The 19,865-nt window shown below is 36.3% G+C and overlaps 1 protein-coding gene across 2 annotated transcripts in view; it reads right to left on the bottom strand.

Annotated features, from left to right (window-relative positions):
- The window catches only part of LOC144451130 (cysteine-rich motor neuron 1 protein-like), a 55,033-nt gene extending 35,730 nt beyond the window's left edge, over positions 1 to 19,303 (bottom strand). For both annotated transcript variants that reach the window (XM_078141905.1, XM_078141914.1), the window contains exons 1-2: positions 18,655 to 19,303; positions 17,717 to 17,872 (exon numbers count right to left, since the gene is read on the bottom strand). In XM_078141905.1, coding sequence (XP_077998031.1) covers positions 17,717 to 17,872; positions 18,655 to 18,964 — 466 coding nt within the window. In that variant the 5' untranslated portion in view covers positions 18,965 to 19,303. The remainder of the gene's footprint in view (positions 1 to 17,716; positions 17,873 to 18,654) is intronic.
- Between the last annotated feature and the right edge of the window lie 562 nt (positions 19,304 to 19,865).

Genomic DNA, 19,865 nt, shown 5'->3' with positions numbered 1-19,865 from the left:
TTAAAATGATATGAAATTTTCTCTTGAGTTCATCTCATTGGACTTATGATATTATTACAGAAACCAATAATTGCAATAACCAGGTGTTGGGAATGATAGCCTCTCAATATGACTGCTACTGGTGTTCCATTTTACCCTTTCACTATTGTCTGCCTGTACACAAGTAGAAAAATCCAAACTGATGCTTCACAATGCTAAGGACATCTTGACAGGTAAAGTGGTAAAAGAGAACACTGGGTCTACTATATAGCCTGTTTTTAACTTGTCATCAGACTGTGTTATCTGTTTTCCAATCTGAGCATCTTACAAATAGCACCAGTTTTCTGCTTTTGCAAATGAGCTTACTGATGCATGTCATCTCCTAGTGATGTCTGTAGGAGATGTGGAAACCAGTACAGTCCCATTCAATACAATGCTGAGATGTGGAAACCAGTACAGTCTCATTCAATACAATGCTGAGATGTGGAAACCAGTACAGTCCCATTCAATACAATGCTGAGATGTGGAAACCAGTACAGTCCCATTCAATACAATGCTGAGATGTGGAAACCAGTACAGTCCCATTCAATACATTGCTGAGATGTGGAAACCAGTACAGTCCCATTCAATACAATGCTGAGATGTGGAAACCAGTACAATCCCATTCAATACAATGCTGAGATGTGGAAACCAGTACAGTCTCATTCAATACATTGCTGAGATGTGGAAACCAGTACAATCCCATTCAATACAATGCTGAGATGTGGAAACCAGTACAGTCTCATTCAATACATTGCTGAGATGTGGAAACCAGTACAGTCCCATTCAATACAATGCTGAGATGTGGAAACCAGTACAGTCTCATTCAATACATTGCTGAGATGTGGAAACCAGTACAGTCCCATTCAATACATTGCTGAGATGTGGAAACCAGTACAGTCCCATTCAATACAATGCTGAGATGTGGAAACCAGTACAGTCCCATTCAATACAATGCTCACATGTTCTCAACAGTTTAATGTTTTAAATTGAGAGGATCAGTTTCTGCACTGCCTGTCAACCACCGGGAGTTAGTAGTATTAGCATTTGCCCAATTTATTGATGTCATGAATCAGTTAGGCTTTTTCACATGTATAACTGCCAAAACAACTACTACAAATTTGCATTTATGCTTACTACAACTAAGCTGTTCTGTTCCAGTAATTAGGTGTTTGCAATATAATTTAGTGTTTGCCAGTGTTGTGTAGCTGTTCTGTTCCAGTAACTAAGTGTTTGCAATATAATTTAGTGTTTGCCAGTGTTGTGTAGCTGTTCTGTTCCAGTAACTAAGTGTTTGCAATGTAATTTAGTGTTTGTCAGTGTTGTGTAGCTGTTCTGTTCCAGTAACTAAGTGTTTGCAATGTAATTTAGTTTCACAAATTTTTATAGATAGAATGACTGCTTTCATATAGTTAGACTGGTACTGTCACGCTCTTCACACTATATCATTGTAATTATAGAGATAATTATACAACTTGATCATTTTCATGTTTTAGAGTCAAAGTGCAATTTTACAGGTGAACACTTCCATAATTACTGTTGGTTTTTTTTATTTGAAAAAAGTGATGGCACTACATTTATAGCAAGTGGCATAAACAAGCTATTATCTCTGCAATGGACTTGACACATGGCGACAGTTTCAATATTCTTTATATTCAAGCTGTGACAATTACAAATGATCAAACCATATTGTTGGAATCATCACATCATGAATGAACCTATGCATCTCTGTAGTACATCACACTTTAAGAAAGATGTGCCTTCAAGAAGTCTTCTTCACCTGAACTAAAAATAAATACAATGAGAAATGAGAAAAAAGTCCATTTCATAGCCCATGTGGTCCAAATCTGTTCCAAACTGTTTGATTGAAGTGGAATAAAAGAAGTAGATGAAGACGACTTTGCCACTGGCCAACCCATCTTACTTACAATTGTAAACATTCTCAGAGACGTTAAGCAAAGAGAGTGAAAAGGACCCGACAGCATTTGTTCAAATAACCTAACATCGGCTTTCTTTTGGGTGGCATCACTAATTGACTTATCTCTAGATATTTACTGTTCCTATTGGCCACAGAAAAAAGAACCAGAACAGGTGTGCGTAATGTGTCCATGTGCTAACCCATTCATTCATGAAAAATAGACTGTAATTCTGATACCTTTGATGAGCCGAATAAAACTTGGTGGGTGGGGAGGGGGTGTAGGAAGGATGGCATATTGGAGGAGTTGGTGCAACTACATTCTTTCAACTACCAGACCATTGCTTATAATTTTTGTTTCTGGTCATTCCATCTTTTGTTCATGAAGTGTAAGTATTTAATTGTTAATTTCTTGCATGGGTGCACAATAATTGCAGCAGAGATTTCAGGGGAAGATCTTATCTGTGTTTGGTGATATTTAACACTGCACTTATTTCTATCCTTATGATAAACAAAACACTATCCTGTGATTGTTAGTTCACACATGCATTATGCCAATGGCAACTACTAACAAGTCACTATATCTGATCTTTGAATGACTGAATCTATTCTTGTACTACTCTATATTTTCCCATGTATCAGAAACAGCAGGGCTGTGGTGATGGTTGGTTTCATGCTCATGTTGATGTAGATTTAAATTTTCTTATGATACGGTTCCAACCCCAACCCTTCAACCCCTCCCACGACAACTGTACTACTAGTGTAAATCACTTCATATCATCATCTGTATACAAAATTGTGATTTTTTTTTTTTGACATATTGAAATATGACATATATTGCAATCAATGTTATGATTTGTTATTGTTGTTGTAATATTACTATACTAAATACAAAAGTGTTCATAAATGCATAATTATCATGGAACTTAAAATCTAACCATTCCTGACAAAATCTAACCATTCATGACAAAATCTAACCATTCATGATAAACCACATATCACGTTCCTTCTTATTAGTATATTACTACATTTTTTTGTAAAGGCTATTTCAATTTTGAAGGAGTAACGAGAAAAAGAAACTACTGGCTACTTACAAGTGCTGATTTGAGATTCAGTCAAGAGTAGGATTTAGTCCTTGCCTTGACTTTAGCTTTAGGTTTTTTTGGCAGGCTTGCCACAAATCATACTGTATTTCAATCTTCAGCCATTATCAAATGCTATGGTGATACTCATAGAAGTGACTAAGAATGCCAAATAGTTTTGACTCAAATAATTGCAGCCATGTTTTTGCTATGTTGAGTAGAGTTTACCACTACTCAATGACATTTTCTGCTTTTCTCAAGACTTTCTAGCATTCTTGAAAAATAGAGCACACACACCCTGAATTCTGAAATCATGATCCAAACAATATGCTTAACCTATAAAATGGCTAAGTAGTCTTTGACTATTTTTTACTATCATTTACTTCAATAGTTTATTCATCTGGTGACTTCCTTTACCTTTCAAACCATACAACCACTGCAAGCTCCTGCTAAACACATTTGTCACTTTCACATAAACACTGTACAAGCTGTTTATACCTGTACTATTACCAAAGCCACCTGTTGGTGTGGGGAAAGTTTATTGAATAACCTCCGATGAATTTATTCTTGCCTTTGGCTGTCTACATAGTTTTGATTGGCATGAGTGATGAAAGAATTAGTTGAATAGATTTGTGCACCCATGGACCATCCCAAGTTATACACTAAATGTAAAAGTTCAGCTCAAGGCTCAAGCTACAATAGGTGGACCACGATGTCTGTATTGAAATCCAATCAAAATTCCACTAGGCTGAAGTCCTTGGCCTTACATGTATACATGGGGGCATATATAAATTGCTTTGACAACTGTCACTTCTGTGGTTTTGGCCTAAACATTACAAATAACAGTAAATTACTACACCAAGAATGTAAAGTATTGATTGATATTGGTGGTATGGCGACATGGACTTCACCAAAACCAGTGTCAAGTACACTGAATGACTAGAATTTTTGTCACCAAATTATACCTTAAATTTATGAATCGTAGGATGACTTTATCTTCTAGTAATTCTCATTACAGAAGGTTCTACGAAACGATAATTATTTGAATTCCTACTTCCCAAAATTCATTTAATCAAAAACTCTGCATTGTAGATGGTAAGAGTGTAAGGATAAATCACTGGTCTAATCTAAACCTAACACTCTGCATTGTAGGTGGTAAGAGTGTAAGGATAAATCCTATGCAATATTATCACTTGTCTGATCTAAACCTAAAAGTATAACTCAACATACAACTTATGGTTTGTGTAAGAAGCTAAAAAATGATAACGTATTATCATGGTGATCACCTAATCATAAAAGTGTGCCTTAAACACACCCAAATTATCATGAATGAAGTAGTTCCCTGACAACTTGAAGAGTCCTTGACAGTTCACCATAGATAAAACACACCACAGAAACATAACATGGGTAGGCAGAATATGGAATTAAGCGAGTGTAAACAACTGATAAGTTAGAAATGTGAAGATGATTGCCAGGGGGCCTGACATGTTTTCTTATTTACAGACATGTATGTTGACAGATCAAAGTACAGGGAGGGGGCTTTGATCACAGATCATCCTATCATATTTTGCAGAAGATTAAATAATCCCTCAACTGTCACAGTATTTTTACCAAAATCTACACAAATTAATTACAATTTGAATATTAGTGTACATCATACAGTCAATAAATCAACTTACATGTATAAGATTATTAACATATACAGTATTTGGCAGACATCATTTTTGTTTTCATTCTAATAATTCTATGCCATGGACAACCATAGTAAAGTATACCTGGTTCCAGGCAGCCTCCAATGCATACACACATGTGAAGGTATGGTTGCAAGAAAACAGCTTGAAAGAATGTTCTTTCAGTAAAACTGTTGTCAAAGTATGGCAGAACAAAATGGGAAGGCCTGTGATGAACAGGATGACCTTGGTACTTATATACATATGTCCTTCTTACCACTGAAACCATGGAAACCAAGAAGATGATATAGTAAACACCAACTGTTATTTATCTACTGGGCACACTTTACTGTGTCTACATCCATGGACAATATTAATCCTAACAATGTAATTATAAGAGGTGAGTATGTGGATAAAACCCAAGGTTTTGGTTTAGAAGTGACTCAGTAAAAATAATCCCATCTTAATTATACTATAATAAGGACAAATACAGGTTTTTATGAGTTGTTATTCTGGTCTGAAATTTACTCTTGTGTATTGAATAAATAAACTGTACATTTTGTTGACTATTACATGTAACTGCCCAGGGAACTCCATAAAATACAGACATCCTGATATTCATTTATTGCTATGTCTAGAAAGACTCTTGAATCACATTGACTTGAACAATTATAAGCAGTGAAATCATTCAAATTTATCAATTTACTGCCATCCATACATGTAAAATACTTGCACAATAATTTTCAATATGGCTCATAAATTTGCATTCTGCTTATAAGTATACTTAAGTAAAAATAGAGGAATTCCAGTGATATCACAGTAAGGATTAGAAACACAACAGGAGATATGTTACCATTGTTCACATGTCAACATTTGACAACATAATCCACACAAATATGCAACAGGCTTTATTTATCACCAACACCATGCAAGTTGCATAACAATTTTTTTCACTTGTTTTGTGGTTGGGTAATGCATTCATTCATGTCTGCAAATATCACTGTGCTTTTTTAATTTCCATCACTACAGTTTTACATCTCGGAATTATTTTCGATGAATCCTCAATGAATGCCCATCACTATAAGTCTACTTTCTGTGGTAAATGTTGCTATGTTTCATCAATGAAATACATCTGAGATAGATATGACAAGTATGGCATTCATTACAGTATGGCATTCATTACAGTATGGCACTCATTACACTATGGCATTCATTACACTATAGGTATCTACACTTAGACATATGCTGGATCACGTGCATGTCAACTATAGGAATCAATATGAATCTCTTTGGAATTGGAACGACTTTAGGTTGGCTTAATATTTGATAGCCTCTTGCTCATGGGACCAATATCCAGATCTGGAACCTGTTTTATCAAATGAATACTCCATACTGAAGAGATAATAGATTGAACATACTGAAACAACTAAAAGTAAATGTCAGATCCTGTGAGAAACAAACATCAAAACTTTAGGTGTCTCTTCACTCATAACAGTCACAAAGAGGGATAGTGCAGCACTTTACACCTCTATAATACATGGCACACACATGGCATGGGGAAATATCTTGCTAAATTTAGGGGGGCCCTTGTAAGTTGTATGGCTTCCTTTTCTCATGTAATTCACACTGCACTATAGATGAGCTTTGAAGTATTTTACGCTATTCTTTGCATCTACAATTGCATGCTATCAACAGACTGTTTTTCTCAAGTTTATTGTCAGCATGCAGTGTTTTTTTGTAGACTGAGGCAGTAAACAACAAGATACTTTGGTACATGATATAGCCCTGAGAAAAACTACCTTGAGGCTTTTTAAGTAGTTCTGCCATGTTATTCTGAAACGTAACCAATAAAAGCTATTTCATGCTTCTAATTTCTTGGCATTTTCCTCTTCAACAGACTCTTCCTGACATGCCTTCACATAAAAACACACATTACTCACTTACATTGCATATTTCACTAGGAAAACTTTACTCAAAAGACAATTTCCTTGACTTTCTCCTAGGGCATGGTTAATAACAGTTGAGAAAACTAACATACAGGAATGAAAAATTGTGAAATGTGCTTGTCTGGACACAGACCAAAGCCTTTATAAGCTCATTAGACAAGTCCTAAGCTAGACACATAGATAATGATGCTCCAATCAAGCTCTTTAAAAGTGTAGATAAGCCTGGCTTTCAAATGAGGTCCTTGTCAGTTATTAGTGTTACTACTTTGACAAGACAAAAGTAGTAAATTGCAATGGCTTTCACCTTAAGTTTGTGATTGCTCACATCAATTTTAGACTTTCAAGTGTAGACAACAGTAGAATAACACACTTCTTACAGTGAACAAAAGACTCCAAAAGTAGTCAAAGAAATGGACAAAGTCATAACACGCTATGGTGAAATTTATGACTATGGTAGTAAGCTAGTAAAACACCCTTTCAGTACATTGCCCTGGCCATGAATACCACCAAGTAGGACATGCATGAATTGATCGTTGTATCATTTCCATGGCAACATGAAAAAATATAGAAAAGTTAAGACAATTAGAGTTAATGAAGAATACTCAGACATGTAAAGATGTTGTACAGACATTCTGTTTTATACTGCAGACATAAAGGTGTGAAATGTGATTTGGAGGGACAGACCCCACAAAGAGAAGGGTTAACACTCATTAGGTCAAGTGACTGGCACAAAATAATGGCCATCATTGTTCAACCTGTACAATACTACTGAACACACATGAAGATACATCCATCCACTAACTCCTCCTATGGTATGACAATTTGTTTGCTAAATTGTGGCCATAAATTGTATTTTACAGTTAGGCTTAGCATACCTGAGAATACAACACAAAGACAACTACACCTAATAATCACAAATTAAGGAGACCTATCTCTAAGACAACCTACGCACGCCATCAAAAACTTAATTAACTGTATCAGCTGGTATTCTATTATTAAGATTTTATTTCTCATTGATAAGATGTCATATATTTCCAATGTACATAATTTTAACTGTATCCTATGACTTGGTCATCTCCTATGCTGTACTGACATTGTTATTGGCAGACTAAAATTATCCTATGACTTGGTCATCTGCTATGCTGTGCTGATATTGTTATTGGCAGGCAAACACACTGAACTTATCCTATGACTTGGAACAAATGCTAGTAATATTAAGTTCATTGATTCCTGATGATTCATGATGCACCTATCAGTTTAATTGGAATGACATCTATAACCAGCTGTTTACTGGTGGTGAATAGCTATCATTTTTTTTAAATAACTATCTATTTATTCATGGACAATGGAGGGAAGTTTCAATAATTAATCAAACAGACTTCAAAGTCATTTATTTATTTTTCCACAATTGACTCAATTGCATGGAATGTTTTTCATGTCCTACTAAGATGGCAGAAAGTTCACTCACAAGTCAATGTAAGTTTTCTGGCCTCTATCACCAGGAATTTCAGGTTTTATTTTGTTGTATTTGTAATTCACATATGTAAGTTTGCAAAATGTTCTCATCATAAACTATTCTAAAGTAAATATTGGAAAGTTAGTGGTCTACTAACACTATAGTTTTGGTAATTGTAATAAGACTTCAAACTTTGCATGAACTGTATTATTTTAGTCTTCAAATTCACAATACTAGTTGATAAGTTCATAGTGTGTTCAGGTTTAAGTCTGCTACATATGTTATAATTCTAGTACCACATAAGTATGTCTCATCAAGGCTATAACTTTTGTATGTGTACAATGATGTATTGACCTCATCAGTGTAGTATTGTTAACTGCCAGTACCCTGTCATCTTGTCATTACAACACTCCCCAAAATCATGTCACTTGCACTTCTGACAAGGATCAGGTCACCTCAACATGTTCATTTCGTGTAATATCCTTGCTATTTTCAATTTTGTTGGTATTCCTGTTGATTGATGACTCTGTAATGTTCTCCGGAAACATTCATCTTAAACAGTTGACAGAACAGGTGACAGGCAGTACAGTCAGGCCTGCTCAGAAGTAGTCACTGTCAAGCTGCTAAGCTGATCACAAACCTTACACCATGGACGTCTTCAGCTGTCCAGTCAACACTTTTATTACCACTCTAAAATTAACCATCCAGTAAAAAGTCACGTAATGGTTAGTCTGGTTTGGGTTAGGCACTCAACAGATGTATCACTATGGAAACCATTTGGTTGTTTGGTTGCTGCTAAGAGTATATAATTATATATATATATATATATATATATATATATATATATATATATATATATATATATATATATATATATATATATATATATATATATATATATATATATATATATATATATTTACATACATAGAGTTTCATTCTTCTTTCGCCAAGTAGAGTGTTCAATCAGCTTGGAGAGCATATATATATAATACATACATACATACATACATACATACATACATACATACATACATACATACATACATACATACATACATACATACATACATACATACATACATACATACATACATACACACACACACACACACACACACACAGACAGACAGACAGACAGACAGACAGACAGACAGACAGACAGACAGACAGACAGACAGACAGACAGACAGACAGACAGACAGACAGACAGACAGACAGACAGACAGACAGACAGACAGACAGACAGACAGACAGACAGACAGACAGACAGACAGACAGACAGACAGACAGACAGACAGACAGACAGACAGACATACATACATACATACATACATACATACATACATACATACATACATACATACATACATACATACATACATACATACATATATATGCAGTATGTGGGTATTGTACCTGGTCCATCATTTATACTTGAGTTAGAAGAATAAAAGAGACTTAAGTGTTAAGCTTGATTTATACAGGTGGATACTCAGCCATGTTTTCTAGTAATACTAGTAGTTACATAAATCACCATCAACAGGACTAATTCCTCTACAGTTTAACCAAGGTAATGTGTACTTTGGACAAAGGAATTCAAGGGAAGTGGAAATTGTCTGAGTTGTACCATTCATCTTAGGTTAATTTATAGCTTCAGCATATCGTCTTCGCTACCACCAGTTGCCACTTCTGACTTTGTCACTATGCTACAAGTATGACTAACCTTTCACAGAGTGAATTGAGCATCATGCACCTGGGTGAAACAAACAACCCACTTCTGTACCATAAAACCCCAGTTCAAAATAGCTTTGTGTGAATTCAATCTTTCTTCTGCACTGAGGCCAATAGTTTATTAAGTTACCTCCTGTAATTCTGTTTAGATTTTTAACTTTGCTCTGTTGCCCATGTATGAAATTTCTTCTTGTCTTTTAAAGCAGTAACTGTCATGCACCGCCAAGAATGCCTGAAACCTGTAACTTTTCTACTCTCTGCATCTGGTATTTCTGTATCATAAATTTCCTTTCACTGCATTTTTGTAGTTGAAATATTTCTGGCTTGCCCTACCCAACTTTGCAAGTAGTTTAAACATGACAATGCTAATATGAATGGGGAGACCTGACCTCATCTGGGGTCATCTTGATAGGTTATAAGCTTGAACACAGTGTCTTGTGGGAAATACAACTATATACGAATTTGAAGCCTTGCACTTAATAACATAGCTTCATGTGACTGTATGGAATGGCTCATTAACAGGTAGTGGTAAATGCCACTTGGTATTCATCTCAGCAGTCAACTATTGTTGGCACTGCTTCTACTATATTTCACAGCTATTGATCACTCACAGCAAAAGGATGACATGACATGAAACATACTTTCTCAGGATTCCAAAAATGTAGCACAATTTAGTGTACACATTTTGGTGTCCTTGGTCTTGGAGGAGTCAAGGCCAGAGTTGTCAAGTTTTGTTCATACCAGGAGAAGGGTACCCTGTCTGGTTATCACATTCTTCAGTCTAGTCTTTCAATGTCATCTTTTATTGGGACATCAGACCACTGTCTGGAATGCCTCTGAAAAGCTTAAATTTTCAACCTGATGGGCCGTTCTCATTGCCCATTCATCAACATTCTCACCATTCATCATTAACTGTAGATATTCCCACCTTGTCAAACTGCCTAACATCCAGTGGGAATGGACTATCATGCTCAATGCATTGTCACTCTTCAAGAAAGTAAACTTTTATTGACAATTTTTTTAATTGGCATACCATTACAGAGTACAATGATTCAAAATGGTTGATGCAACTCTCCTCTCAGACCTAGTAACAGCTAACACTATCGGGACACAGTTATGTGCATGATATACGTGACATATAGTGAAACTGGAATGTCATAGCCATTTCCAAACTAGCAGTATCAAAATCAAGTGCTGTACACAATTTTAAAATGCCAACTTTCCATAAATTTCTATCGTATGTGGATCAAAACGTTTTTCTTTTCACGCAAACATTATTGCTCCTTGCTTGGATAAAATGAAAGATATGTGGGATATGTGATAAAATGATGAATTCATTCTTTCTATGAGTGTTATTTTACAATTTTCACTTCTTTAAGCCAATGAAATACTATCTCACAGATGCTGCTAAAATTGACCTAATAATTCTGCAGGTATGGCAGCTATCTCAAAGATGAGAAACCAATTTCAGAAACACAAATTCCTGAAATGTTTTGAATATCACTGAGATGGAAAAAAAAAGAATAGAGTTGTTGACATGCTTTACTGTGTTCACAAGGTTAAACTTATAAAAGTAACAATTTATGGATATAAACTCTCTTGATCTCAAAGAAATTCAGCAAATGTTGATTATTTCCTTGTGTGAAATAAAACCAAGAGTGATACTTATGACACGATTCAGTTGACTATTGTGACCTTTCCACCAAATGTCTCTTCATGGAAAATGACTGAACTATCTGAACCACTCCTAAAGTGCCTTTGGGCACAACTGCCCATTCTATTCTTCTCGATGATGACATTGGTCAGCAACAACACATGACAGAGAGTGTGAGGGTTTTAGCTCAGGAGTAAGATTCTCAGCAATTTTAACATGACTGTCATGGTGCCATTCTTTTCATCATCAGATATAATGTCCTCAAATAACTTATCAATATTTGTACAATTGCCACAAACCCACATAAGTAACTTTCAGAATGTCTAAAATGCACTTTATGTGTTGACTCAAACCTTTACTTCTAACCTTGTATCCAGAGGGGAAAGATATTGTGGGATTCTTGCTACATACCTATCTCAGGCATTTGACACGCCAACTTTCTAAATGACATCTACTATCAGGATTGTTTATTTTGGACAAGTTTCTGCTATTTGGTGTGAGAGAAAATAACCATTCACTTGGCTCTGACTTGACATGACTGACACATGACAGAATGTTGTGATGTCATGACCCATCTTATGTATAAACTGACCATACTGATGTTTTATGACAGGAAGGACTCTCTGCCCTACATGGCTTTCAGTAATTATCCATTAATGTTATCAAGGTTATTTTAAGCTCTTGTTGTGGTCAAGTCAAGTACCTCATTCAGTTGAGCTGGACTCAAGGAAGGCCACATATTTTGACCCATCTAACCTTCCAATTTAAAACTATTCTTACCTTTTCCAGAGGTGCCTAAGTTCTTAAGAACCAAATGATGCTTTCTTTACAAAGTTGCCAAATTCTTTACAAACACATACCCCGGTAATGCCTTCTTTGCAAGATTTGTTTCGAACAACTTCACATGAAAAAATAGACCAATCATTTTGATCCACAAAATTGACATATTGGCCTTATTTTGTTTAGCAAATCTTACAAATAAGAACTAACAACTAAAATCGTTCAGAGTAGCTATGGTCTGCCAGTTCAACTCAATTACTTACCAAACATATATACCAGAGTTCATGCAAGCATGAAAAAATATTTATCTTGGATGGTGAATGGTGACTAATGTATCTTAGCCTGTAATGTAGCGGAACATAGTATAATGGTCTGATGATTTCACTGAAAGAACTGAATTGGATAGTGTTTCCATCTTTCAGTTTCACCAACAATGTAGGCAAACTGGGTGTCATGGAATTCTTTTAGCTTATTCCCATGTCTGGAAAAGAAATAACGTGTACTTCTCTTGATGGCAATGATGGGTATGCATTAGTGTAGTTGGGTAATCAGGGGATATAGGGGAAGTGCCATTCAAGGATTAAATTAGTCTATGTCACCAGTGTCCTCACTTCCAGCCATTGTGTAACTTCACCTCATATCATACAAAGAAAGCTTTTACTTCGCCTCCCACAATTAAAGTTCTATTCTTCGTCGCATACACCAGAGGTGGCTGTTATTGCCATTTTTATTTTTCCAACCATTCAATGACTGATGTCCATCAGGTTTCTAACCATGACAGAATCAACATCACCTTACAAAGGCGTCTTTATTCTCCTCCAGAAGCGGGTTCATATCTTATTTTTCTTCTTGTCAGTATACAGGTACACATCAAAGAAAAACACTGGATCACTGTACTTGCTACTAAAGCTAACACATATTCACTATATATCTCCAGGTGACTTTTGTAGGTGATCATGTTTGATAACACCAAGGATGTTGTGGGAAACAGTTCAACCTAAATTGTCTATGTCTACACCATCTTCTTTTAATATTTGTCATCTTATCAACCAACAGGTGAAAATAATTCAAATCCATGCAATTTTATGATGAAGGCAATATTACAAAAATGTTTATTGAAATGGAGTGCAAAAATGACTGACCTATCCAAAGCCTTACTTACGAAAATGTTGCATTGGTGTCATCATGTTAAAATATTGTACTATAGAATGGAACAAGTCAACTCCCACCCCACCCCCACCAACCCACCAACCCCCCTCATCCCCACCCCCACCACCCACCATTGCTGGTTTGTTGGCAAAGACTGACCATAAGAAAGGTACAAATAAGTACTTCAAGTCATTAGGTCTTTATAATTGCATATCAAGTTTAATTAAAGTCAGAACTGTTATACTAATATCTCAACATTTTCAAGTGAAAACCTTTTTACTTTCAGTTTAGACACAGGAGTTGAGAATTCAATCCAAACCTTAAAAGAAATGTGTTTTTGAAATTTTAGAAATGTGATTGTGTTTGTCAGCTAGCTTTAAATAACTAATGACTGAATGTGAACAGATGTGGCCTTGGTACCTTGATGAAAGAAAGGGACTGATCAATATTGAGATTTGTACAGATTAGAATCTTGAAAAGACTGGGAAGGAAACACATACATAATGAATTTGATTTGTTTCTGTTGCTGACATCTCCATTGGAATCAACCTCTGATGTGGACTGACAGAGGCTAAAGTCAGTTTATAGCAGGGGCACTTTGCTAATAGGCTGGGATGTTCCCACTTCAGTGTAAGCTATCAGACTATTGCAAATCATTGCTAACAACACTGCAGTAGCCTATGCTGGCGCCACAGGCCATCCTTATTGACAGAAGTATTAGTACTTCAATTAAGTAGCTCATTTTTAGAAGAAACCAGAAGCCATGCTACATAGTAACCCTATACTACTTGGAATTTTCTCCCTTTTTGGTTCTAAATTTGACAGCCATCCATACTGGAAGTAAGCTTCATTGCTAACATTTTGCACTTATTTTAGTAGGTCTACTTTGTGGCTACATAACAATACAATTGTTAAATAATACTCTACTTTGTTGACCAACAACAACTGATATATTTACAAGTTGATCTTGCTATCCTCACCTGTCAAACAAAGCCCATGAGACACAGCTAACTTGTCTGCTACCACATTCAGAATAAAATACATACTTCATTACATAAAAACACTTCCTGACCTAAAACTTAGCCCAAATGATTTGCATTTTTGTGGGGGGCAGCCATTCCAAATATGGCTTTAACTATTTAGACAAAAGAACACTATCGGTCACTAACCCACACCATAGCACAGGGGTATGTATTATTGCTTAGAGTGCCATTTTCTTATATTAATATCATACGAATCTTGCTGCTACAAATGTATCAATCTCTATACTACATAGAAATATTTACTCTCTTTTCTCCTTACAGGTAGGAATATATAGTCAAAAGGTTGTTATATTTAGTCTGTAGACCTGGAAAACAACAATCTATGAAATATTACACGCCCCTATACACCATAGCATAGCTAGTCATGCAGTCACTACATATTTCAGTCATCATTCTGGGTTTAGAACTCAACTGACTCTTTCAATTCTTTGAATCTCACATCCACATAAGTTCTGATGGTAGTGTTGTATACCTAACATACTGTACAAGTCAAATTGTGTACTGTGTAGTCTGGGCTCTATTAATTTTGAGTATTATTAAGTTGAATGTTCTGTTTATTAAAGATAATGCTGTGAAACTCTACATGACAAAATGTCAATACTAGTTGAGCAGTAAGTTGATAAACCTAACCACATACCCTACTGTCACTGTGTTATCAAAGGTTCCACATTTTCCCCCCTCTCAAAATATAATCAAATGAAAAAAGAAATCGGAAAGATTACCAGAGAGAATACCTGGTATCTAAAACATTGGTTCATATCTTGAATACCATCATTTTATGGTTCAAATTGCAAAATTTCACAATATTTTGCATGTTCTTGCATTTGACCTGTCCTACATGTACACAGTGCATACTTCAACCTTTGATATGTAGCTAAGCAGTGTTAATGATTGCATGATATGTTTGGGTGTGTTGAGTACCAGTAAATTGATTTTTAGGGTATTGTGGAATTAGACTGACATCATGGTATATTTCAATATATTCTCACTGTGTGATTATTTTGAGGTGGTTTACCAATAGTTATGTATATCAATGACCATGATGGCAAATTTGTCAACAAAGTGAATGGATGATTACTTAGGACTATTTGAACTTGAATCAATGACTGGCTCATATTACTGATAATGTGATATCAGAATGGGCAACTTCACATATGGTTTTCCATGGACACCACTGAGTATGAAGTCAGTCTCTAGGTAAAAGCCGGTACTGCTGTGTGAACACAGGTACGATGGAGTAGGGGTTAGAATTCAGCTTGACATGCTGAATGGCTAAGAACAATGACAGTATTGAGCAGTGCCTCACAATAATTCTATTATTTTTTTTCAGATATGAATTCCCCTTCAGCAAAACTGCACGTCTACCAGTCCTATATTTAACCAACATTGGAGTCATTGACTGCTGTGCCTGGTTCCAGTGTGGTTGCCAATAGTTCACTGCCCTACAGCACCAGTTATGTGACATGGTTTTTAATTGTTAGTTTTTCAATGTTGTGTGAAAGGGTGGGCCACAAACCTTGAACAACATTATTTTGCTCTTAGCAACTTTTGTTCAAACTCTAGCAAAACTATACCTTATGCATTACCTTCCTCTTTTTCTTTTCAATTATCAAATTTTATTTTGAAAACATGACTGTAGCAAACTTTTTTTTTTCTTATTTATTTCACATCTACCACTGAAATTTGTTTTTGATTTCTTCTTGTTCCAGAATTATCCAAGTCCTCACTTGACATTCTTATTTGAAGGCTAAACTGTGGTACTGATAGGTGAACTTGTGCCATGGTCAGCCATCTACTAATTCAGTTAAACAAGGCAGATTAAGGATTATGCAGAGGTTAACAAAGGTCTATTCATTGTGTCACTTTGGCAGCAAGCCATACAGGAGTAAGACACCTTGATATTAACACCAGTAAAGCTCACAACTACTACATGAAAGCCTCCTTTATGTATTAAGCTACCCACACAATGTGCTGTTCTTTTAGTTAGTATTAATCTAAACTGAACAGTTTGGGTTTCAGTGCTAAACCTGCTCTGTTTACCACCATCCTCTGATGCGCTTTCACCAACTGACAGAATGAATAACAAACTATCAAATTCTATGATACTCTGACTTCAAAGAACTATTTGACTTGAATTGAAAACACGATGGCAGTATTATTTTTTTTATTTTGAAGGCTGTTGTCTCACTGTTGCTGATCAATCACAACCAACTGCTTACTACTACAGTTGATCTAAATCTTCCACCCTCCTTCAGTCTTATTGACAAGGCAAAAAATCAAGTGTACCACACAGAACAAATACTTGAACATGTCAATGTTTATGACGGTTAGCATGTCTGCTTTTCTTAGAGATTTTTTTTCTGGCTAGTTTTGGTAGTACTTGATGGCTAGATCTTTCCTGCCATGTGAGTGCTTTTCACAAGTCTTTCACAGTCAGCTGATAGGGTATCAGACAGTTTTCATCAATTAACTGTTCAAACATAGCAGATAGTTCACACTTCCTGTTAACTGTCATCAACCACCTCTGTGCTGATACAACAATAGTTGCTAAACAGATTATTTCTACAACTAAGATCTGATTAAGACAGTAGTGTTCTGTTAATTTAATTAGTGAAACAGTGCCATTACAGAAATAAACATGTCATGAAAAATGTTTTCTTTACAGGAAATTATAGCTGCCTTATGGTTTCACATTGGAGTCTATACACATGTAATTCAATCTTGTAATGCCTTTTGAATCAGCACATCACCAGGGGGTGTAAATGATGGGGTTTATAGGGATGTAATCAGGTATGAAATTTGAATGCACTTGTACTAGTTGGGGGGATACAACAACCAAATTCATGGTACACTTCAATGGATTACAGCATTTGGTTCCCAGACGAAAAATATATGACGCCATACATTAATCTTGGTTCAAAAGCAACATTATGTCCAAGACCAAGAACCTGTCTTTCTCAAATTATTTACAATGGTAGAGAAGAATAACAATACACCCATTCAAGGATGATCGACACAAACAACACCACTTACTTATTTGGTACAGAACAAAAATCATGGATACTTTTAATGACACAAGTGCAGTGATACTCAGTTCACTGATCACCGCTAGTCATCGAGCAACATTTAGCATGGTCCATATGATATATCCAAAACGCGCGAAATTGTAGTAAATCCACAATTAAGCACTGTATGGGGCCATGGGGGTGATGGGACCTTCGGGATGCATGAAGTACAAGAGACCATTTGATAACAGAAATAATGCTTACCTCCAAGTTGCGACAAAGCTCTTCGACATTGTTTTTTATCGGCATAGTCGTAGGGATTGAAACATGCCTTTACAGTAGTTTCGCACAGACACTCCATGTTAATTATGTTACAACCCGTATACCGCCCATCACAGGGTTTCATATGGTCTGGTTTCTCTGTAATCATTGAAAAGTGAAACATGCGTGATTGACTAGTAAATAGTATGACTAAAATCTGTGCAACTTGATCGGGGATAGTTTCTTTTATCTGGTCGAACAATTCTGTCCAGTACTTTGGCGAAGGTTTATTTTGAGATGAAAGCGTAGAAAGCAAGTATTATTTACCAGTCAACAAGTATGAATTCATATTTTGCAATTGATTGTATCAAAATATGCCACATATGTTAAGTGTGACGTTTAACGGTATACTTCATAATCAAGGTGCATGTACATGTATGTGTTCAGAGAAGGTAAATGGGCCGGGGATGACCAATGAACATTGTGGAACCCGAGAAAAACCTATTTACTTTTTTTTATAAGATAGAGAAAGAACAGCGCTCTCTAATTAACACTTACAAGCAACCTATCCAATATAAACCACTCTATTTGAGACGGCTGAATTCCTATTGTTCGTATGGTAATAGACTAACCCTATAATGTTTGAAAATATGTGAGCCTTTCAGAGGACAAGAAAGAAAATGAAGTCACGCGACGGAGTGGCACATCGTGCAAAGCATGTTTGGCTTTGGGATACCGAACGAGCGATTTGAACTTTGTAGGGAAAAAACATAGTCAACTTTTCCCATTTATCAAATGCAATCACCGAATCGGTGAACGTCCAGTTGAAAGTTAACGTCTACACATGACTGAACTGTCGTGAGTAAGTGCACAAAACTCGAATGGCATATTAAAGACAGGTTGTTTACAAAGAAGACTGAGGTCTGATCTATATAACTTACGTTGGCATGTACCATCTTCGTTGCCTGTTATCGGTTCCCCGAAGGCCGGTGGTTGAACAGAACAGAAAAGTTCTTCATCGCATATACCAAAAATGTCATCAATACCACCACAACTTTCATTCACCTGCCTCGCACACGTTTTACAGCAACGGCAGATATCATCTACTAGCCCTCCTTTACAGTCCGTTGTTGGTGGACATGCACTCATATCACATGGTTGGGAACACGAATAAGAATGGCTGACGACTGAAGTAAGTCCTAAAGCCATCATCAACAACACGATAAAACCATGTCTTCGCACTGTAGCCATCGTCCTGGATATTGTCACTTTTCGTAAATGATAAAGTACAAGTTTGAATTCAACTAAACTTGCACAGCGACGACTTGCTTCTAACTATAAGCTCTTTACGCACATAAACACGCCAACGTACATAAGTCCAAAACAAGGAAGTGGTCAACAGCTAGCTTAGCTCGCGCGAATATGGCGTTTGATCACTGCGACTGGCTACAGTGTACTCCTCCAAGTTTCACAGTTCTTCTCACCATGCGGATCGGTGATGTATGAAAAGTGGAGAGAAAATTTCGTGTATTTAGTCAACCCCGACACCTTTGGGGGCTGGGTCAGCAACAATGCTGATTGGACACTGCGTCGCCAAACACTGTGACCGGACACTTCTAGTGATCTGCGTTCTGGGTTGCACAATACAATGTGCATAGTAGCCAGCCGTTATTAGCATTCATTGCCTCCGTCAATCATTCTTGGCTGAGTGTGTGCGGCTCTTCCATATAGCACTAGTACTCCCCCAGATACTCAAGATAGACAGCAGGAGAAAGTGGTGTCTGACTACCTCGAAGAAACGGAGTACATACACGTATATACGAATCCTACAACTATTAAAGTAGTCTTTTGATATGACTACATTTATGAACATGTTAAATCACGGGACACTTTATAACGATGACAGTTTTGATAATCACTGTTGTGTATTATTTGGGGTTATCGGTTATGTAAATGACTGATAGATAGCCTACTGTTTCACTAGTGTAGTAACTGAACTCATAGCATAGCTACACACTTGAAAGGACGTGTCCATATATTGGCAGACGATCGACTTGTTTTCGCCCACGGAAACCACATTCCATTCAGTGCGTGGCTAGATTCCTTCCTCTCTTTTAGGTGTGCCATGTGCTGAGGTTTTCAGATGGCATGA

This window comes from Glandiceps talaboti, chromosome 2 (assembly GCF_964340395.1).
Source record: "Glandiceps talaboti chromosome 2, keGlaTala1.1, whole genome shotgun sequence".
In the NCBI taxonomy this organism is placed as follows: domain Eukaryota; kingdom Metazoa; phylum Hemichordata; class Enteropneusta; family Spengelidae; genus Glandiceps; species Glandiceps talaboti.
The sequence above is the reverse complement of the archived record's forward strand: the minus strand, read 5'-3'. Positions and strand labels throughout refer to the sequence as shown.